The sequence below is a fragment of the Podarcis vaucheri genome (genome assembly GCF_965113315.1).
Source record: "Podarcis vaucheri genome assembly, chromosome: Z".
Lineage (NCBI taxonomy): Eukaryota > Metazoa > Chordata > Lepidosauria > Squamata > Lacertidae > Podarcis > Podarcis vaucheri.
The window spans coordinates 18,611,139-18,633,815 of record NC_138758.1 but is presented as its reverse complement, the minus strand read 5'-3'; the positions used below and the strand labels follow the sequence as shown (position 1 = coordinate 18,633,815).

The following is a 22,677-nucleotide window of genomic DNA, read 5'->3' as shown; positions in this document are numbered from 1 at the left end:
CAGCCCAGAGACCTTTGGAGGAACTGGGGAGGGACAGTGTTGTCCATGGGCCCTTCCACGCAACATTTTTTAAATTGTGCATTCATGATGGCCTGTGCTCATGATGGCACTGGGGCAGTTATATGTGATCCCACTTTCAATACTGTTTGTGCCTGCAAATGTTTTGGAGCAGACATACTACTTCACTACCAATCAGTGCCTATCCCAGAACTTTTGGTTCTTACCTTTCTTTCAACCACTTTTCTTGTAGTATAGTGCAGGTGGCAGTAATGCAATAACACTGGGGAAGCTTTTCAGAACAGCTAATAAAGTGAACAGGTGTGCAGATGGTCCAGTATAAATCCACCACTAAGGCATTATATTTGCGCTAATGCCATGCTGCAAAATTTAACCACGAGAAAACAACAGCCTACCACCAGATTGGAAGGATGCTATTTCATGAGTCTTTATTGAGTTAGAACAGGACTCACCAGATGTCACTTTACTAAGAGTCCCATCAAACCTGGGGCCAGCTGTGGAGTCCTGTGTCCAGTTCTGGGTGCCACAATTTAAGAAGAACATTGATAAGTTGGAATGTGTGCAGAGGAGTGCAACCAAGATGGTCAAGGGTCTGGAAATCAAGCCTGATGAGGAACGGTTGAGGGAGTTTGGTATGTTTAACCTGGATAAGAGGAGACTGAGAGGAGATATGATAGCTATCTTCAAATACTTACATGTGGAAGATGGAGAAAGCTTGTTTTCTCCTCCAGAGGTTAGTATCCGAACCCATAGATTCAAATTACAAGAAAGGAGTTTCCTGTGAAACATCAGAAAGAACTTTCTGGCAGTAAGAGATGTTCAACGGTTGAACAGACTCCCATGAGAGGTGGTGTACTCTCCTTCCTTGGAAGTTTTTAAGCAGAAGTTGGATGACCATTTGTCATATATGATCTAGTTGAGATTCCTGCATTGAAGTGGGTTAGACTAGATTACCATTGGTGTCCCATCCAACTCTACCGCTTTATGATTCTTTTTTTTTTAAAAAAAATATTTTTTTATTGCTCAATTTCCACATAACAAATTATCAAACCATATAATGACCTACATAATTCCCCCCCCCCCGGACTTCCCTCAGCTCCTCTTCCTAGTTTCACTGCACATATTTTCTCTGCATATTATAAAATTGTATATATCCTTACATATCTTTCCATCATGTTATCAACAATAAATTTGTGTATGTTTAATTCAAAACCTGCCAAAGAGTCCAGTTCATTTTGTTGTGTTTTTAAATAATTTGTATAAAGTTCCCATTCCTCCTTAAAGTAACAGTTGTCCTTGTCGCACAGTTTGTATGTCAATTTAGCCAGTTCTGCATAATTCATCAATTTCTCTTGCCACTGTTCTTTTGTTGAGGTTTCCCCATTCTTCCATCCTTGTGCTATCAAGACTCTTGCCGCTGTTGTAGCATACATAAACAAGTTCCTTATGTCTTTGGCAGGTCTTGTCCTACAGTCCCTAACAAAAATGCTTCTGGTGTTTTTTTACAAATGTTATTTTAAACATTTTCTTCAATTCATTATATATCATTTCCCAAAGTTTTTTTAATTTCTTTACATTCCCACCACATATGATAAAAAGTGCCTTCTTTTTGTTTACATTTCCAGAAAATGTTAGAGCTGGTTTTATACATTTTTGCTATCTGTACTGGTGTTATATACCATCTATACATCATTTTCATATAATTTTCTTTCAGAAGGGAACAATCTGTACTGCTTTATAATTCTATGTTCAATCAAGCCACAATTGTGCTGTTTTAGGTTTATGGAATCCACAGAGGCTCTGGCAGTACTCCAACAGAAGACTGTTTCAGCCTCTGAGTACTCCCCATAGTTGTACATTTACTTCTTAAATTTATTTAACAAGAGTTATATCCCACTTAATAATAATAATAATAAACCCTCTTTAAATGGCTTACACAAAATAATATAAAATATTCATAAGAAAATATCAATAAAATCGACAAACTTTAAAAGTAGACACAGTAAAATTATGAAAGTACAGATGAAACCAACAGTTTTGAAAAACAATATAAAAAATAAAATATCATTTGGTACAGGTAATGGTCCTAAGGGAGTGCCCACTTGTCAATCACAGTTGGACATAAAGGATAAGGCAATTTCTAAGGGTATCCAGAATATCGATCCTTTCTTCTTCATAAATATGATGCCTGAAAACTCTCCCTCTTCATAGGATGAGGCAGGAAGGCATATGCACACATTGCTGGTTTAAAGCATACAAAAGCCATTTTAACTCAGATTTACTCAGTGAGCATTTATGTAAACCCATCTTCACATTTATGCTTTAATGTCAATTTCAGGTAGACTTATGCTGGTTCATGCCATGCACATCAGTCGTCATGGTGTGATGGGATGGATATGAATTGTTTCACTGACATTCCCTCCCCTCAACTAGCCTTCGAAGGTCTGTTACTGCTTCCAGAAGTAATGTAACCCTATCTGCTTTCCACACCTGAACAATTGTGAAACCATCCAACAACTAGGTAGTCACACAATGTGCTTCCTGATGTCTACACAACAGAGCGATGCAAATTTATATTGCATTTCCCCAATGCTCTCAACTTAAAATAAGAATGAGAAGAAGTGGAGAATAACTTCAGAACATGTGTTGGATATGTATGATGTAGTGTGACAATTTGGAAAACGTCTGCACTTGCTGTGCACAGAATGCTTTTTAAAATTTGATGTGTACACAGCCCAAATCTTGTTGAATTCTAATTTCTCAGAAGTGTCTGGGAGAGAGGGAGAGAAGTACTGAATGTGTGTATGTTATATGTGAGAATAGATGCATGTGGGTATAATGTGTGCATGTGTATGAATGCAAAATTGTATTTGTGTGTGGATGTACATAAGTGTGTGTGTGTGTGTGAGAGAGAGAGAGAGAGAGAGCGAGAGAGAGAGAGAGAGAGAAGAAGTGGCCCCGCCCCCACCCACCTTTTGCAATGGCTCTTCCCACCAGTAGCATGTGGCTCATGGAAAGTTAGCCATCAAAGAAATGAAAAAGGTTCTTCTCAACTCCGAGTATATTTCACTTCTCCATCGCTGCCCCAGAGCCACCCAGGGCCAACTCAACTATTAGGCAGAATGAGGCAACCAGTTCAGGCAGGAAATGCTGGGAGGCAGGGAACAGCAGCAAGATTCTGGGGAGCTGTTTGCACAAGTGGCCTACAATTTGCTCCCTAGGCAAGTCTACTACCTTCAGGCATGGTGGAGATGCTGTTCTGTTGCTAATGCTGAAGGCAGAGATTCAACCACCAGTCTTGTTTGGCTTCTTGTGTAGAATAGGGGGCGGTGGACACACCATCTTGTCTTCTGCCTCAGATAGCAAAGTGACTTGGAGGAGTTCTGAAGGCCCCCCACTCTTCTACTTCTGAGACCAGGGATGCTTCCAGTTGCCTTGTTAGTTGAGCATTCATCCTGATTTCATTGCAGGGAAATTAGCTGCCATTGGCTATTTAATGAGGATTTGTTATGAATTGCTTCCAGGAAGTTAAGATGATGCTTGTGTCAAAACTGGCATTATCCCACACATTCCAGTGCCTTTCCCTTTCCTTATTGCAAAAGAAGTTCAGTGTTCTGAGGGAAGCGGATTTGTTGCGCAAGACCTCTTATAATTGCACAACTTTACTTTGCCAGTATGTGATTGAACTCCCTCGAAAACAGAGACAGATGGGAAGCTCCCTGGCTTTCCATTTGGGGAGGGCTCTTTCCATCGACTACCAACTGTATGCTAACACCTGCCCCTTTAAACACCTTGCAACATCTTGCAGATGAGCTTGGAACACCTCAGAATCAGGTTTGGCCTCGCTGCTGCAGTTTCTTCAATTCTCTTAATACCACTTTGAATCCCAAGGGAAAATGTGCAGCACCTCATTTAGGGAGTAGTTGTAGACTGTGGCTTCCGGCCCTGTGGCTGCATTTTCAAAGCCAGCATGGCTCTCCGATACAAATCTGTGGAAGAAGGAACCATGGATGAAACAGGGTGACCACTTACCGATTGCCAGAAAGAGGAAAAAAGAGGACATACATTCAGTGGCGTAGCGTGGGTTGTCAGCACCCAGGGCAAGGCAAGTAATTTGCGCCCCCTAACCCGTGAGCCAGGTAGGGGCAGAGAGCTGCAAGTGCGAGCGCCCCCCCCCCCGATGTTGCGGCCGGTGCGGCCGGCCCCCCCTGCACTCCCCACGCTACACCACTGCAAACATTTGCACAAAGTGGGGAAGATTGTGACCAGGACACCTGCTCAGTCTGCAATCCTTCTGCTAACTGTTGATGGGAAACTTCACTGGCCTCTGAAAGTTCTCCCTTTTTATGGTTCTTTAAAGAATTTTGAAGCAGACAGCCCTTCAGACAGGGGACCATCCTGTGTAAAGTAGGACACAATCACCCTGGGGTGATCTAATTACTTTTTCTTAACTGTTATACATACAAAGGAAATAACAAGACCTCTAGTCCTACACAAATCAAAAGTGGAGTCCCTAAGGCAGCTAGATGGCCCTTTGTCCACCTCCTTCCAGCAACTCCTGCAGCCAAGCTGGTGCTAAACATACTGCTCTGTTTTCCTTTGGACTACATCAGGGGGGCTGAGAGGGAGAGTCTTGTCCTCTGGGGATGCCAGGACCTCCACACTGCCCAGGCTTGTGCCCTGGGGAGATCACTTTGACACTGCCTTCATCCCCAGAGGTGCACACCAGTGCCTCTCAAGGCAGATGAATGCCAACAACAACAGGTGCCTCAACAGGTGGGATCATATAAATCTGACAATTATTTAAGAAGATGCATACCCTGGTTATCCACCCAAGGATGAACAAGACAGCTAAGTAAATAGTTAGCCTAAAGTAGGAATGAGCAAATATGTAAAAGCTGGGTTCTCTCAGTTTATAATTTTTCTAGCCTTGAAAATTTATTTATCCACATTTCTACATAACTTGGCAAGTCCTCATGAACATTTTCCAGCATTTTAGTGAGAAATTTTCCCTTATACACTTGTTTTGTATGCAATTTTGCCTAATCCTGCTTCCACCTCAATATGGAAGCACTGCTACATGACTTCACATTTGCCCACAATCTGGCTCAATAAAGACCCTAAAACGCGCAGAGCTTTTGTTTCCCTCCAAAGCTAATCAACCTTATTTGTTGCTTTAATGAGTATCATTGATATTTTGCAACCCTTCCCACAAATCCCTTTCCTAGCTGAGTAAGATGTACCAAAAGTGCTTGATAGGTGCTCGTTTGGCTGGGTCTGTGATGATTCCTGAGATTTGACTTTATTTTTCAGTCTTTTATTTTTCTTCTTTGTGCTTTGTCCTGAAAAAAGAGAAGTGGGGAGGGGGGAATGGAATAAATTCTCTGGTTTACAAGCCACAGTAAACTATGGTTTGACATATAGTTACTGGTTAAGGAAGACAGAATTAACCAGAATCCCAGATTTGTGCTACAGACTCAAACCTGATTTCAGAGCCACATCATAGTAACTAGCAGGGACAGAAGGATCTGTCAGTAGTGGTTCTCTCAATCTCTCATTTTTCCAATCATAAATTCAGTTCTCTGCATGTATGTAGCATTTACACACATATTTTTTTAAAGGAATCCTCACAAAAATTCACCAACGTTTGGGGAGCATGGCTAGCCAAGGAGCTAAATTGCAACATAGTTTAGTGTCTCTAATTGCCTAAGGACTACTTTGATGCAGAGTAGACACATACAATTCAAAAGCCCTGGCAGACTAAAGCTACACAGACTCCAGGGTCCAAAAAAGAAGTAAGCAAGACTCAGTATTCAAGAAGAAATTGACAAATCCTTCTTCCAGGCCTCAGATTCAGAGATGGTCAAGGGAGGAATGAGAACACAAAAAGGCATGAAAATGCTAACAACCGTGGAGGAAGACAAAGAATCAGACTACTACATAAGCAAGATAAGGAAAGCTCCTGTCTCAGATCGGGCAGAGCTTTCAAACAGAAGTTTAAATATCTATCCGGGCAAATTGCAGACTGGACTAGTAAAAGCAGTAGAGCTAAACCTAGAGCTAAACAACCAGGTAGACATTCAAATGCTACAAATGGCAACAGAAGATCTGGCCCTAAAATTGGAGGAACAATCTGATTGAGCAATGAGGGGTTTTCCCCCCAGTGTCAGCATGATGGTTCATCCTTGTCCACCTTCCCTATATAAGGTGGTGTGAAACAGGGCTGTGTTCTCACCTTGACTCTCTTTAGCATATTCTTCTTCCTGTTGCTCTCCAATGCCTTCAGCTCGGCTGAGGACAGTGTGGACTTCCATTCAAGGAGTGAAGGAGGCTTGTCCACGCCAAGATGAAAGCATGGCAGATCCTTACCTGTGAGGTGTTGTTTGCAGCTGACAGCGCACTCTGAGGAAGTTCTACAGAGAAGCACTCAACCCTGAAGCTCACTGAAGTGATCTTGGGCCTGTCACTGTCTCTCAACCCTAACCTACATCAGAGGATTGGTGTGAGGATAAAATGGAGAGGGGGAGCACTACCTCAAGCTCTTTGGAGGAAAGGCGGGATGGAAATATAATATTGCTACTTCTTCTTCATCGTCATGCTTCTAGCGTTTCTATCATGTTTGTAAGAAATCTATGTTTACCTGCTGGGGGTGGAGTTGATTCCAGAACTCTGGGGTTCTCTTGGGCAACCTTGTTGCTGGGACGGCGGACGGTGACACCTCCCACTTTGCTCCCACTTGCTGCTGCTTTCGCACTGTCATCTTCTGCCAAGGTATTCTCCGACTGCACCAAACTTTTCTTCTTCACCTTCAGCTTTAATTTCCCTTTCTTTTTCTTGGAGGCCACCGGCATTTCTTCCTGCTGAGCAAAAACAAAGTGCGTGCGTGTGAGGAAAAGCCCTGTCTCTGGGAATGCTTTCAGAAAACGTGGCACAGAAAATGTCAGGAAGATAGGAAGCTGTATAACTGAGCCAACAATTGGTCGATCTAGCTCAGTAATGGACTGGCAGCAACCCTTCACGCTTTCAGGAAGGAATTATAAGTTGCACCGGCCAACTTGTAAATTCTAAGGATTGAACCTGGGCATTTCCGCCTGGAAAGAAGGTGCTGTGCCATTGAACTATAGCCCTGCGCACTAGGGATGCTGGAGAATTCCAGTGAAAATGGAAACTGCCAATGTTCACCTAAAGTGGTACCTCTGGTTACGTACTTAATTCGTTCCGGAGGTCTGTTCTTAACCTGAAACTGTTTTTAACCTGAGGTACCACTTTAGCTAATGGGGCCTCCCGCTGCCACCGCTCCTCCGGAGCACGATTTCTGTTCTCATGTTGAAGCAAAGTTCTTAACCTGAGGTACTATTTCTGGGTTAGCGGAGTCTGCAACCTGAAGCATATGTAACCTGAAGTGTATGTAACCCGAGGTACCACTGTATTCATCTCATGTCCAGAACAGAGATCAGTCCAGCAAATACAACTGGCATTCACTGTTGCTGCTGCTTTCAGCCTGCAAACAATACATAATTGATTACGTACCCCCCCTCCCACATTTGCATTGCATTTCCTTTGCATTGAAATGAATGCGGTGGAATAGCATGATGACAACATAATTTACGTAATTTATGGAATTAATTACATAAATCACATAAATTATGTAGTTTTGCCATGGCGGACAGTGAGATAAGCAACAGCAATTTTGATGGAAGATGAGCTGCTGAAATGAATGCAAGGTGGAATGGAACAGAAAATGATGCCTTTTTTGTGTCCCCATTGCCCACACATGGATTGTTCTTTAAAAAAAATTAAAAAAAAATTATTACATTTCTCAGATACAAAATATGCAAAACACAAGAAATACAAAAGAAAAACAAAGGAAAGAAAAAAGGAAAGAAAGAAAGAAAAAGGAAAAGAAAGAAAAAGAGAAAGAAGAAATCCAACTTTTCAAAACTTTTTAAAATAACCAACCGGACTTCCCCACATCTTCCTCATCCTGCGTTCTTTGCAATAAAGATATCAGCAAATTATTACCTTGTTTCATATCTTATTTTGTACCTTTCAAATATTATATATTTAAATTTAAATTACTTTTTATCAATTACTTTTACCTTAAATTAATCATAATATTACTTTAAATTTCCACCTTTTCATACTTATAACTTAGTTTCCTGTTTCATCAAATCTAATTGCTGAAGCTGAAATTTCCACATCGTGCAAATTCTTAAGATTCATACAACTTATAATATTTTTGTAAATAGTCCTTAAATTTTTTCCAGTCCTCTTCCATTGTTTCTTCTCCCAATCTCGGATTCTGCCAGTCATTTCAGCCAGTTCCATATAGTCCATCATTTACGTCTGCCACTCTTCCAGTGTGGGTAGATCTTGTGTCTTCCAATATTTTGCGATGAGTATTCTTGCTGCTGTAGTTGCATACATAAAAAAAGTTCTATCCATCTTTAACACTTTCTGGCCGACAATGCCCAGGAGGAAGGCCTCTGGTTTCTTGGGGAAGGTATACTTAAATACCTTTTTTAACTCATTATAAATCATTTCCCAGAAGGCCTTCACTTCTGGACAGGTCCACCAGAGGTGAAAGAATGTCCCTTCAGCCTCCTTACATTTCCAACATTTATTATCAGACAAATGGTATATTTTTGCAAGCTTGACTGGGGTCATGTACCACCTATATATCATTTTCATAATATTTTCCTTCAGGGCATTACATGCCGTGAATTTCATTCCGGTGGCGGATTGTTCTTGACTTCCTGATCATGAGTTTGTTTGAGGGAAATGACCCATGATTTCTGGCTCAGATGTAATGCTAAGGCAGGAATTGTGATCTGTTTCTCCCCAGTGCTAGCAAGGAACAAACGGGACGCAAATGGTTCACGTGTGGTAAATAATTACGGTAACTGTGGTTTATCGTGATGTCTAAACCTGCCCATTATGCCACTAATTAATTTTATGAAACAATGCATCTTTAAAAGTGTAAAATTCCTGGCAGACAAAATATAGCAGAATCACCAGTTACCTGGGAGGGGATATTCTGGGGCAGCTTTGTGGGTTTCTTTTCCTCCATCTTGGCATTTCCTCCTTGGCTGCACTCTCTTCTGGCCAATGACTCCCTAAAGGCAGATGTAAGAAATTATTCAAAAGATACACATATGTACATGTTATTCTATTCCTTCAACTTTGAAACTAAGCAGTGTTGCTAAAAACAGCTCTGCCATCTTCCATGTCTATGTGGTACAACAAATAAATGTAGTTTTTGGAGAACTTGGTCTCTATTCAACTACAGATCTATTGGTGGACCCTTGAGCAAATCAGGTGCAATCCCTACTATGTATTTAAAGCACTTTAGAAACACACGGGTCCCCTCAAATAACCCTGGGAGTTGTAGTTTACATAACTACATCCCAGCACCTTTAACAAATGACAGTTCCTAGGATCCTTCAGGAGAAGGTGATGTGCTTTAAATTTGTGTTAAATATATGGTGTTGATGTGGCCTCACTGTTTCTCACCCTCAGTTTCTCAGCCTCAGTCAATATCAAGTAATTGCTGCTGTTTGGGTAGTATTTTCTGTCTCTGGTCTTTCAGCTTGTCCCATTTGCTCTACTTTTTTGGTCTGCGGGCACACATGCCCCGCACATGCACACACTTCATTTTACCAAGGAATCTGGGTAAAAACCAGATCCAATAGAATTAAGCTGAGCTTTGAAGACCACATACAACTGAAAAAGGAAGTGGGAAAGAGCGCCACTCTGTCAACTTCCTTCTTAATCTCTACGTACTTTTAAAAGAAGAAAAAGGCAAGCACTCTCTTTACCTTATGACCAAGAGGGCAGTGTGTGGGGGACACACACAGAGGTTTTGTTGGCCCCAAGGTAAGACTTCAAGGGTCCTATTGGAACCTTGGGTGCCATGTTGTTGACTCCTGCTTCAGTTTCCGCTCTAATTGTTTCCTTCTTGTCTTTTGCCCTTTTGCCAGCTTGCTCTCTGTTCAGCTTTTCATCACCTTGCTCATTCCCCTTCTCTCTCTTCACCACCCTGCACTAAGCAATCTTCTTATAAACTGACCTTTGTTTTCATTTCTCACCATTCTGCGCCCCTCCCATATGCATTTTAGGAACATAAAATGTAAGCTGCTTTATACAGTACTGAGTCAAACCATTGGCACATCTACCTCCATATTGTCAATGTTGACCAGCAGCGGCCCTTCAGGATTTCATACAGGAAATCTTCCCCCACCCTTATATAGAAATGATGGGGATTGAACCTAGGACCTTCAGCATGTAAAGCAAGATGCTCCAGAACTGAGCTATGGTCCAACCCCCTCTAAGATCTTAAGAGTAGGCATTACACACAGCATAGGCTTGCAGGAAGAAGGAGGAACCTGGCTTCTGATGTCCTGTTCCTGGATTTCTGTACTTTCTTGGATACCTCCTGCTCTAGTGACACTTGCTGTTCAGGACTGTCTTCCTGGATGCGACCACACAGTACACTGTAGTTGGTGGCAATTGTACGCAATAGCCAATGTAGCCCTTGAACGATGGTCCAGCATTGCATTTTGGGAAGCCTTTTGGAAGCTGAACATGGTTCCTGTAAGATGAAGGTAGAGGACAGCCAGTCTGAAAACCCAGCTGCCCCATTCAAGGCAAAGAAAGTGGAGGAGTTTGTGAGTTGGCAGATGGATGCTAACAACATAACCATAATACCTATGGGAGGTCTGTTACAAGAAACTCTGGCAGGCCCTCTCTGGTGACATGTTGAGACCAGCAAGCAAAGGGGAGACATCTCCTGGTGCAATGCAAAACCTGCTACATGACAAGGGAAATTGTGTATGAAACGGCTTGCTGCAAGAAGCCGCTTTATGCCAAACAACCATCAATGTATTTTCTATGCACCAGGAGTTGTTAACTATACTACTACTACTATTATTATTATTATTATTATTATTATTATTATTATTATTATACCTTTATTGCCACTACACCACCTGTGTGCAGTGAAATTAAATGAACCCCCCTCTGCCCCACACATACACTCAGTCTTGTTCGCACTCTGTGTGCTTGTCGGAAGTCAATTGCACCACTATTTCCCCCTCCCATTCAGCAGCCCAACAGCCCACAATTAAAAACTGTCCTTTAACCTGTTGGTGCGACTGACTATACTTCTGTATCTCCTGCCTGAAGGTAGGTGCAAACTAGACCTTATGTGAGCTACATACTGCTAAAATAGTGCTGAATTCCAGGGCCAACCCATCCAGGAGGCAAGGGGAGATGTCCGCTTGCTCTCAGTTAGCCCCTACCTGCTTGCCTTCTTACAACCTGTGCAGGGGGGTCACTGGCTGTTATCTCTACCCTTTTTTAGTCTTATGGTTGCCTTTGTGCAACCACAGGGAGCTGGATGGGGGCAAAACTAGAATTATTTGGCTCCATCTGTCATGGCTTCTGAGTCTGCTGACTGGTGTCTTACCAGTCCTAATAGCCATCAGCCTCCATTATTCCAGGTGTTGTGGGACTACAACTCCCATCATCTCTGACCGCAAGGACTTCCTGCCCAGATCTCTCTGACCCAATTGCCTCAATTCCATTGGGCAAGAATTAAAATGGGATACGTAATCTGAGCAAGAGGAAGTAACAATCTGTATAAACTCCATGGAAATGATCATCATGAAGGGCAGAGTGGACAAAAGGGAGACTTCCTTTCCATCCCTTGTGAAGAATAGCCAACCTGTGTAAAGAGGGTATCATTTTACTTACAATTCGACACAACGACTTGTTTTCATTCACCAACTTTTCCAGAGACAGGTACTCAATGATCTCACAGGGCAAGAGAGCATCCAGTTTGTCCTGCTTGTTTGCCAGCCTTGAACCATTCACATAGAATTTTGAAAACAGAACAGATGGAAAGGCAAGATTCCATTAGCAAACAGCACACTCACTGTTGTAACTATATCATTTAAAAAAGCAATAGGGAACCTTCGGCCATTCAGATGTTGTTAGACTACATGTCCCATAACTGCTGTTCATTGGCCATGCTGGCTGTGGCTAGTAGGAGTTGTAGTACAAAGGTGAGAGGATCTGTCTACTTCTCAGTTTCTCCTTTTTCCAATTTTACATCCATCAGCATTTTAGGGCAAATTTATCCTAATAATATAACTCTATTTTGTATGCTTCCCATTCCCACAATATCTCCATTTTTATGCATGCTTTCCCCTTATATATGCATTTTTGTAAACATTGTTTGCTTGGAGAACTGCATCACAAAATTTGGGTAAGAATGGATTACAAATAATTGCTGTGTTTTGGTTCACATATTGTTTTAGAAAGTGCAAACTTGATAGACTGAGCTTTGAAGCTTTAAATGTGTGCTGAATCAAATTTATCCTCTAACCCAAAGTCCAACAGCATCTGGAGGGCAACAGGTCTACTATGCAGTCTTGAATGGGCAGATCCACATGCTTAATAATAATAATAATAATAATAATAATAATAATTTATTATTTGTACCCCGCCCATCTGACTGGGTTTCCCCAGCCACTCTGGGCGGCTTCCAACAAAGATGAAAAATACACTAAAATGTCACATATTAAAAACTTCCCTGAACAGGGCTGCCTTCAGATGTCTTCTGAATGTCAGGTAGTTGTTTATCGCTTTGACATCTGATGGGAGGGCGTTCCACAGGGCGGGCGCCACTACCGAGAAGGCCCTCTGCCTGGTTCCCTGTAGCTTTGCTTCTCGCAATGAGGGAACTGCCAGAAGGCCCTCGGAGCTGGACCTCAGTGTCCGGGCAGAACAATGGGGGTGGAGGCGCTCCTTCAGGTATACTGGACCGAGGCCGTTTAGGGCTTAAAGCACATTTAACATACATTTAAAGCACATGACTTCCTCAAAGGAATTCTGGGAACTGAAGTTTACCCCTCACTGAGCTACCATGCCCAGCACACTTAACAAACTACAGTTCCCAGGATTGTGGTTTTCTTTGGGGGGGGGGAGAGAGCTATGTGCTTTAAATGTATGGTGTTGATGTGACTTTAGGCTTGATAAAAGACTACTAATAGCTCTGATATTCTGCCAGTGTTATTCCATGGGTGCTAAGAGGGCCCAAAAAGATAAAGTGATGGTCAGAGGAGATGACTCATCCCGATTTACCCCTTCTAGTTAGGAAAAGGGTTAGGAAAGTGCTAAACTGTCTATCCCTGCTTCCAGACCATGGGTAGGCAAACTAAGGCCCGGGGGCTGGATCCAGCCCAATCACCTTCTAAATCCAGCCCGCGGATGGTCTGGGAATCAGCGTGCTTTGACATGAGTAGAATGTGTCCTTTTATTTAAAATGCATCTCTGGGTTATTTGTGGGGCATAGGAATTCGTTCACACACCCCCAAATATAGTCCAGTCCCCCACAAGTTCTGAGGGACAGTGGACCGGCCCCCTGCTGGAAAAGTTTGCTGACCCCTGCTCCAGGCTGTCATTATTTTGTGGGAAGGATTAAAGCACATAGTAGCAAATTAGGTCTGCACAATTAAAGTAGATTAAAGCACTCTGCTGCTGTAGTACAATAAATCCATTTAGAAAAAAGAAAAAAGAAAAGAAAAGAAAGGAAAGGGGTCACCTTTTTTAGTCAGGAAAGTGATGGGGGAAGGCACTGAAAGGTGTGGGATAAACAAATTATTAATGGGAAGAAGACATATAAACATCCCACACCCAAATCACAATGAATGCTATTTGTTGTATCACTGCCTCATCAAACAAATTAGAGTTGATGTTCAAGAAAGAGTGGACGCTGTACAGCCTCCACAATAGCTTTGGGCAAGCAAACCAGGATGAATGGTCAGTAAATATCTGGAGGAGCTCCAGAACTCTGTAAGGTAACAGTATTTGGCTGTAGGGAGCAGCACCTGTTTCCAGTGAGACCTGGGCTTTGGCTGTCTTTTGGAGCATTTAACCTGCACCTCTGCTCTCTCTGTGTGTGTTTGTAGATAAACACAGATATGACAAAACACCAATGAGCCTCCAGTAGCCTCCTTCCAAAGGGAACTAAAACCTGCCCCCTGGAGCTTTTCACTGATCACAGAAGCAGGCTGAGTGTAAGCTGATTGAGATGGCTTGAAGATGCATTGTTTCCCCTGTAAACTGGCTTGTGGATCTGATCATGACTTGGAAGGTATAAAACCACTCCCTTTACTGCTCTCTGTGGCGCTTTGTAGTTGCCTTGGATCAGTTCTGCCTGCAACCTCTCTTTCATGTCAGTGGATCTAACATGCCCAGCACCTGATGTTATATATAATGTCAAGTGGATGGCAGGTGGATGTAGCTTGGCTGAAATGGCCTCATGGGCCTAAAGATGAATCCTAGGTAAAGGTAAAGGGACCCCTGACCATTAGGTCCAGTCATGACCGACTCTGGGGTTGCGGTGCTCATCTCACTTTATTGGCCGAGGGAGCCGGTGTATAGCTCCCGGGTCATGTGGCCAGCATGACTAAGCCGCTTCAGAGCAGCGCACAGAAACACCGTTTACCTTCCCACCGGAGCGGTACCTATTTATCTACTTGCACTGGTGTGCTTTCGAACTGCTAGGTTGGCAGAAGCTGGGACAGAGCAACAGGAGCTCACCCCATTGTGGGGATTAGAACCGCCAATCTTCTGATCGGCAAGTCCTAGGCTCTGTGGTTTAACCCACAGCGCCACCCGCGTCCCAAAGAGGAATCCTAGTGGGTCTAATAAAACAGGAGAGGGGGGAGAGGAGAGGGGAGAGAAATCTCCACCCCTGTTTTACACCCATTCATTCACCACAGGGTACAAAGGAAGGAAAGAAGATGCCAGGAGAATCAGTATCTCACAGTAACAGAGGCTTTCCTGAAACTTTGGGGTGCCCCAGAACACGGGAGAGAGTCTTCTTGGCCTCTTCCATCCTTGCCACATCGCTGGAGTCAAGCACAAAGATAATCCCATGTGCAGTGCTGTATTGGTCCCTCCAGGTTCCCAAGGACTGCTGTCCACCAGGTAGGTCAATGAGGGACACCTCAAACCTGTCCACCCTGAGTGCCGTCTGGTTTGGCTTCGTGATGGGAAGCACTTCACAGGAGAGGACTGCAAACAAAAGTAGCAAGAGCAAACGAAACAACAACAACGGGCATCAGTCTCAAGTAAAAATACAGGTAAGCTCATACACCACAGAAGCTTTCCTCTAATTTCCAGAAAAATTATAGGAAATTGCAAGGAGGGCCTAATATAAAACGTTACACGGTGAAGCATTCCTGTTCAGGTCCTTCCTGTTGCATAAACCATTGTATTTGCCCACTCAAGCTCTGTTTCCCATTATATTCCCTTGACAGTCAGCATACACTCAGGCTGTGTATGCATCCATGCATTTAAAGCACATTTATTCCCCCAAACGATACTGGGAACTGTAGTTTGTTAAGAATGCTGGAAATTGTACCTCTGTGAGGGGTTAACCACAGGTCCCAATATTTTTGGTGTGTTGTTTGTGTGCTTTAAATGTATATGGTATGTATGCAGCCTAAGTCCTTATTATATTGCTTTGGTAGTCTCCCAGTTTTCTGTTCTTCTGCAAACCTTGGGGTTTCCCCAAGCCTACTGATACTACTCTCTTGGCCATGAGTATCACCATTTTGGCGGTTTGAGCAATGGTACTCACAGCCCAAACATTGGGAATTAAGGGAATTATAGAGCTTTACTATTTAAGTGATGGTTGTACAGAGTAATGTGTCAGGTCAGCCAGTGCGTACAGGGCTCATAGGCAGCTGAAATCAGCAACAAGGGTTATAGGTTGATGCTGAGACTCAGGTCTACCTGACAGCCAGTCTCCTAGAACTAAACTATGTAAGACTGGCTGAGGAATGTTATATGAAAGAAAGGCCTTCAGCAAAGGCTGTGGACTCATTCACACTTCCTTTTGCGCCGCATTTCTAGGCACAAGTCTGGGCCTCCCAGGTCTATGTCCCAGCATGTTTTACTGCTGAATCAGAGCAAATGGGTTGCTGTTTGCTCTGGTGGTAAAACATGAGTTTTCCTTGGGAAAGCACCAGAACGGAACAGAATACTCAGATACAGACCTGGAAAGCATGGATCTATAAACTCAGAGCAAAGGTTAAGTGTGGATGAGCCTTTAGAGACACTCCTGTCAGCTCTACTAGGCACTGAGTTCAGGTTCTGGAGTGGAAGAGCTGGAAAGCTTAGCTGACATTAAGTTCTGCTCAGCAACTCACCTCTCTGGATTTCTTTCACGAGGGAACTTTTTCCTGCACTGTCTAGGCCAAGGACAAGGATGGTCACTTTCCTGATGGGAAAGAGAAAGCTAATGTAAAGATGCAATCTGGTAACACCTTTGCAGGGAGGGAGGATTAGAGTTCCCATAGTAAAGTGAAATCCAGATGAAATGTTTAAAATGCATGGGCTGGCCTTTTGATGACATTTTGTTGCAGGGGACACTGTGAGAAACTATTTTGTTGCAGAGGGACACTGTGAGAAACTATTGCATGGAAACACCTTTAAAAACACACACAACTGCTTTGTGCACACATTCCACCCTTCCTCTCTACCCATATGGCTGTACTTTTTTGTTAAGAAAGATGCATGGCAAGTCCTAAGCATGCCGCTTCAAAAATGTAATTATTGTAATGAGTACTTTGGCCCTGAAGCTCTCCACAGTGGGACCAATAATTCTTCCAAAAAATGTTTACAAGCCATTGTTTTGTGAGGAGAATTACCAGTGATGTGAAGGGTCTGTTTTATTTCTCTCCTCTCCCCCCCCCACCCCACAACAGGTGGAGGAGATCTCTGTTTAAGAATGGCAGGCAAAAATGAATCAGAGCACATATTTCCTCATCATTGTATTGCCATTCTGAGGGAACATGGCATACTCATCCCCTCTCTTTGTGAAAATGTGGCATGCGTAGTAGCACAGGGCAGGCCTTCTGTGTTGCTATAGTGATTTTTTGTGGGGCGCAGGCCTAGTTGAAAGGGCAACATATACTTGGAACAGAAGTGGATGGCAGCACGAAGTGCATCACTTGGCAACCAGCAGGGCTTCAGCTTATTGCCTTAGCAACCTTTGTTTGGCACTATGCAAACAAACCAGAATTCAGTGGTCGTATAAAGCTGGGAGAGAGATGTATGGTGAGTCTCTCGTTACCTAGAATGCTCTGCTTACTTAGGCACTAAATGCAGCAGTTCCTTTATAATAAAAAAAAGGAAAAAGATATTGAGGCTAAAAGCAGGACCAGAGCAAGACATTTGCTGTCTGAGGAAAAGAACAAGATTGTGCCGTCTCCCAGTTCCACATGCAGAAGTCAACGCTTTTCATTGCGACGTTAAATCGCTGCTGTTCTCTCACCAAAGAGTACTTTCCTCAAACTTGGGGCTTGACTTCCAGGATTCCAACAACTAGTCCTGGGGCTGCCACCACATGTTACTTTCATCCTCCTTAGTATGTTACCCTTGTAGAAATCCATAGGAATAGTTAGCTCAACCTGTGGCTTCATCTATAACTGACCTTGCCTTCACCTGTACACTGACTTCCCAGCCTTCTTCCCCACTAGTCCCACCGGGCACCAGATATCCTTGCTCTCCAGATTTACCTCATTGGCTCTTGGATAGCCTGCAGCCAAGACCAGCAGTAAGAGAAGAGGTGAAACATACTCCAGCAAACCACAGAGATGAACAGGGGTAGGGTGAGTCTCTGGCTTTCCCCCGCCGTCCTTGAAGAAAAATAGCAAAGCAACAACAATCCTGTTGTAAGATTTTCTTCCCTTAAAAAATGGGGGGGGGGATGCTTTACTCGTGGCTATGTGCGTACTTCAGTATAGGGCAGGTTGATGGCTTAAATTAAATAAATAGCAGACTTTAGATTTTAACTAAGACCCCAGGATCTATCAACAGAACCCAGTACAAAACACATGCTTAAAATCACAGATTTTGGACTCTACAGTTTTGTTTTGAATAGCAGAACTGAATGGCGCTCTCTCAGTCCTTCCACACACATGAGAACATAAGAACAGGCCTGCTAGATCACGCTAGTGTCCCATCTAGTCCACCACAGTGAGATGCCTGTGGCAGACATGCAAGCAGGGCATCAGTCACCTGAGCACAGCAGCAGTCTCCCCTCCTGAAGTTTCCAGCAATTGCTATTCAGAAGAATTACTGCCTCCAGTTGTGGAGGAAGATCATAGCCATGAAGGCGAGCACTCACTGATAGCCCATTTCTCTGTCAAATCCTCTTTCAAAACCATCAGAGTTGGTGGCCATCACTGGCTCTCATGGGGGTGAGTTCTGTAGTTTAACTGTGAGCCAGGTGAAGTAGGACTTTTATTTTGTCTGTCCTGAATCTTTCAACATTCATCTTCATTGGAAGCATTAAAAGGGAACAGCTTTTCTCTGCCCACCTCCTCCACGCCATGTATAATTCCTTATACACTTGTATCATGTTGCCTCTTACTCAGCTCTTCTCTAAGTTACTCCACCCCCAAGTGCAGTGAGTATACCTGTATATTATACAGTTGTAATCTATCCTGGAACCTTACAGTGAAGTGCAGATTTTTTTTTAAAAAAAAAACCTTATAAATAAATAAATACATCCTTTCCTCAAATCTCTCTTTAAAAAGCTCTTTACATGGACTTTGATCCAGGATTTGGCTCTGTAAGAGATTGATGGTCCCTTGCTTCACACACTACATCTCCCCTTTCCTCTTGAAGACCATCTCCTAACAGTCAGTTAGGCCTAACCTAACAGAAAGCCATGGCCAGGAATATATTTCAAGTATGTGCGGCTAGCAAACCAAGGCAGGCTGAAGAATTCCTATTAGGTCAGGAGGGTGAAATTAAAACAGAAACTCTCACCTGTTTCTTGCTTTCATATGTTGCTCTTCCCTGTTGATGGCTCCGCTGCATCCAGCTAAACTTAATCTGGATTTAATGTATTCACCATCCCTTGTTTCTTTAATCCCAAGGACATCCAAGAGAGGAAAAACGGCAAATCCAAAGGACTGTCAGTTTGAAGGCCTTGCTTCTTTATCCAGAAATGACAAGATGTGTGTGAGAAGATGCCTACGATTTCCTGCGCAGGCTATGCCCTGAGTGTCTGAGGAAAGGAGCAATCAGATTTGTCACTTGTTTTAAATGGCTTGAGAAAATGGAACACACCAATTGGGCAGTTCAGCAAATCTCTTGTAATGGATCACATCATGGTTCAGTCAGTCATGTGTTGGTTTAATCCTGGGATTGACCTCTTTGCACCTGCAGGAAAGCACAGCCATTCGTTCTACAGTCATTCTGAAACTTCCTTATTCGCAGGCAACAGTCAGTCAGTGCACTGGATAGATCAGAGATCGGGAACTTGTTGTCCTCCATAATTTGTTGGACTACAATTCCCATTGCCCCTGATAATTGTCCATTCTGGCTGGAGGTATTGGGAGTAGGAGTCCAGCAACATCTAGAGAGCAGCAAGTTTTGTATCCTTGGGAGAGAGTGTCTTGGATAAGTGGGCAATGGCAGCAGGAGAGCCACTGTGAAGCAATTTAAAAAGCAGAGACAATACATTGAAAAGCTTCAGTGTACATAAGACCAATTCATAAAGCAGCATCGATGACAATACAAACATATTGGCAAATAAATTTTAATAAATGAACTACGCTTGGCTGCCCTTTTGCATGATTATTTTAGTATGTTTCATACTATATTCTCACTCTAGGAAGCTCAAGGTGGTACGTGGTATTATCCTCTTTATTGTGCATGAGGCGAGGTGAAGCTATTTGCCTTGGGTGGCAGATCTGAACCCCTCCCTGCCACCACGGTTGTGCAGCTGACAGCCCTGCTGGGGCTTTGTGTGTGCCACCCACCAAGTGCCATTGCCCTTACCCCTGCTGCTGTGCCCTTGTTGCTGCACCCTTGCAGCAGCAGCGGCAGCACAGGTACAGCACATGGCACAGCAGCGGCAGCACATGGCGGCAGCACAGGTACAGCAGCAGGTGAGTTGTTGTGGTAGGGTTGGCAGCAGTGTGAGCACAATGGCAGAAGCAGGGAGAGGGGGGGACAGGACTGTCAGGGTGTTCTGTTCTACCTTAAGGAACAGGCATGATTGTTGTGTGTCACATGTCTGTTTACACTTCAGCTCAGTATGCTGGGAACTTCTGTTTGTGGGCAGTGGTACCTCGGGTTACATACGCTTCAGGTTACACACTCCGCTAACCCAGAAATAGTGCTTCAGGTTAAGAACTCTGCTTCAGCATAAGAACAGAAATCGGGCTCTGGCGGCGCGGCGGCAGCAGGAGGCCCCACAAGCTAAAGTGGTGCTTCAGGTTAAGAACAGTTTCAGGTTAAGAACGTGTTAAGTTGTGGGTGAACATATCCGACGACACAGTGATTCTTCAAACAGCTCTTGTTTATTCACAGGTCAGAACAGAACTGAACTGAACTGAAGGGTTCAGCCAGCCTGCTTATATAGAGCTCCACTAGAACGCAACAGTAACCACTTTCTGTAACTATCCAGTCACTGAACGTCACTTTCGATCCCTTATTTGCATATGTTGACCTGAGTGAAAACTATCTACAGTATCCTCCTGCTGGCCCAGGGTGAGAACTTCAGTACATAACAGAACCGACCTCCGGAACAAATTAAGTACTTAACCCGAGGTACCACTGTATAGCTTTCTGTTTTGCTTTGGACACGAAGGAGATCAGACATGTTTTCCTTTTGTCCTAATCTACTCTGAATAAACCTGCTTGTAAATATGCACACACAGCCTCTCGTGCCACTTCTGTTTGCACAGTGTTTATTTTGCTAACTGTGTGCTCAGTCTTCTGAAGCCTGGGCCGCAGATTCATGCTGCACCAAGGGCCGGAGTTTGCCCAGCACACTGCCTGGTGGGCTGGAGCCAGCTGGGGGCCTGCCAATTGCCCTGGTTTCCTTGGGTATATGCCAACAAGGGCAGAGGCTCAGATTTGTGGGTATCATTGGGGCAGGGGCATGGGTGGGGGAATTTTGCCTACAGGGGTTGAGCCAACCCTGCAAACTAGACTAGTCTGGCACTGGAGAAAGGTGGTAAAATTAAAAAAAAGCTAGAAGATGAGAGTGCTATAAAACTAGTTAACTGTGAGGGATTTGAGCAGATTAAAATTGTGTCCTAGATAAAGTCTGCTGTGATGAAGGGCAGTGAGAAGGGGGGGGGGACGACAAAAAATAGTGGAAGACTGTGGTGTAGTATAGTGACAGAGCGGGGGTGGCTCTCATGCCAAAAGCTCTTTGAAAGGAATCGTGTCAGACTTTTGCAAAAACAATCTTTCCTTCTCCCAGCAGAGAGTTTGGCAAGGAGGGACTGAGAGAGGAAGAGAAAGGGTTGTCAGAAAGAGACAGGTGCCAGGAAGAGTGAGAAAAGAGAGGTGCCTCCCTCCTGGATCTCGCCCTGCCCAATACTGTCTTCAGCCCCACAGAATGCCAGCATGCAGCTGATATATCATCCCACAAGGTAATGTGGGCTCTGAGAGATTAAAAGGTTCCCACCCCTTGCTTACAGCGTCTGGCTATAAATCTTCCAAGGACAGTAGTTTGAAAAGCAAAATGAAGTCCCTGCACAGGTGGGTGACCTTGGTGGGTTGTCACTTTCTTTCACACAGAACTGGTGTATATTTAACCTATGTGTGTGTGTGCGCATGCAGGGTTGAGCACAGCGCACTTTATGGGAAACAATTTAGATGCATTAAAATCTGCTGGGAAATGAGTTCTGCATTAGACAGGAAGCAGACTCACACTTTGGCTAAACTCCAGACTAAAATCAGAAGCCAATAATGGTGTCACATTAAACCATGGTTTATTTTAAACTGGGCTTGAAATGTGAATGAGCAGTATGCTGGTAAACACAGCTCAAAAGGCAATGCTTTGGTCCTCCCAGGTTTCTGTATTTAATGAAGCAGTAAAGGAGCAAGCCAGAGACTTGCTTCACATGCAAATCAGCCCTTGCAGTTAATTTGGGGGAAAGAGCTATAGCTGAAAATTGTAACATAGATACTTGGTGGGGAGGGGGGTCCCCTTTGCACGTCTCCTTTCCCCTCTCCCAATTAACCTCTGTCTCCAATGACCGCCTCCATGACATCACTAGGGCCTGCCTCTGTGACATCACCAGTAGCCGCCCCTAGGTCTCAGATTTGGAACATGAAATCTCAGTGTCTGGGATACTCCTTACCTGACACCCCTAACAATAACTGGTTGTGAGAGTTAGCATGCAAATGAACATCCAGTATCTTGTTTTATTGTTAGTAATATGCTTGCTTGACTGTTTATTTTCTTATTAACTTATTTTTAACATTTGTATTGCTAAATGCTTGTGAAAGAAAGAAAAGTAAGAAACCAGTTCGGCTGCATAAGGAGCTTACAAACGAGCTGAAATTTAAGAAGGGTGTATATAATAAATGGAAGAAAGGGGAAATCACAAAGGAGAAGTATGCACAAGTAGTCAGCAGTTGCAGGGAGAAGGTCAGGCAGGCAAAAATTCAGAATGAGCTCAGGCTTGCAAGAGAGCTTAATAATAATACAGTAATAAAAAGTGTCTTTGGCTGTGTTCAAAGCAAGAGGAAGTACAAGCAAGTAGTAGGTCCTCTGTGTCTAGAAGATGGAGAAATGCTATTGGGTGGAACTACTCAACACCTACTTTG

The 22,677-nt window shown here is 43.6% G+C and overlaps 1 protein-coding gene and 1 long non-coding RNA gene across 3 annotated transcripts; one reads left to right on the top strand and one right to left on the bottom strand.

The window, feature by feature from the left end:
• Positions 1-3,012: 3,012 nt before the first annotated feature.
• Positions 3,013-18,953, bottom strand: ARL13A (ARF like GTPase 13A). 2 transcript variants are annotated; one of them, XM_082208615.1, is made up of 10 exons: positions 18,871-18,953; positions 17,613-17,732; positions 16,242-16,312; positions 14,853-15,102; positions 11,773-11,878; positions 10,404-10,609; positions 9,041-9,134; positions 6,659-6,878; positions 5,262-5,360; positions 3,013-4,007 (listed from the first exon to the last, which is right to left on the bottom strand). In XM_082208615.1, the coding sequence occupies exons 1-10, from the start codon at positions 18,885-18,887 to the stop codon at positions 3,931-3,933; spliced, it is 1,260 nt and encodes a 419-aa protein (XP_082064741.1). In that variant the 5' UTR covers positions 18,888-18,953; the 3' UTR covers positions 3,013-3,930. The 2 variants fall into 2 exon arrangements, with proteins under 2 accessions (XP_082064741.1, XP_082064742.1); XM_082208616.1 differs by having other exon boundaries at positions 6,659-6,875; positions 18,871-18,952.
• Positions 16,745-19,657, top strand: LOC309524186. The gene is made up of 2 exons (XR_014215833.1): positions 16,745-17,151; positions 18,981-19,657. It is a non-coding gene; the product is annotated as an uncharacterized lncRNA (long non-coding RNA).
• The last annotated feature ends 3,020 nt before the right edge of the window (positions 19,658-22,677 follow it).

Bases quoted from the DNA above. Each gene is read 5' to 3' on its own strand.
- ARL13A (XM_082208615.1), bottom strand. The intron at 11,879-14,852 runs GTGAGATACTGA...GAATGGTTCAAG, and splicing joins TCAGGAAAGCCTCTGTTACT to GCTGGCAAACAAGCAGGACA. The intron at 9,135-10,403 runs GTTCCTCCTTCT...ATCTGCCTTTAG, and splicing joins AACAGGACATCAGAAGCCAG to GGAGTCATTGGCCAGAAGAG.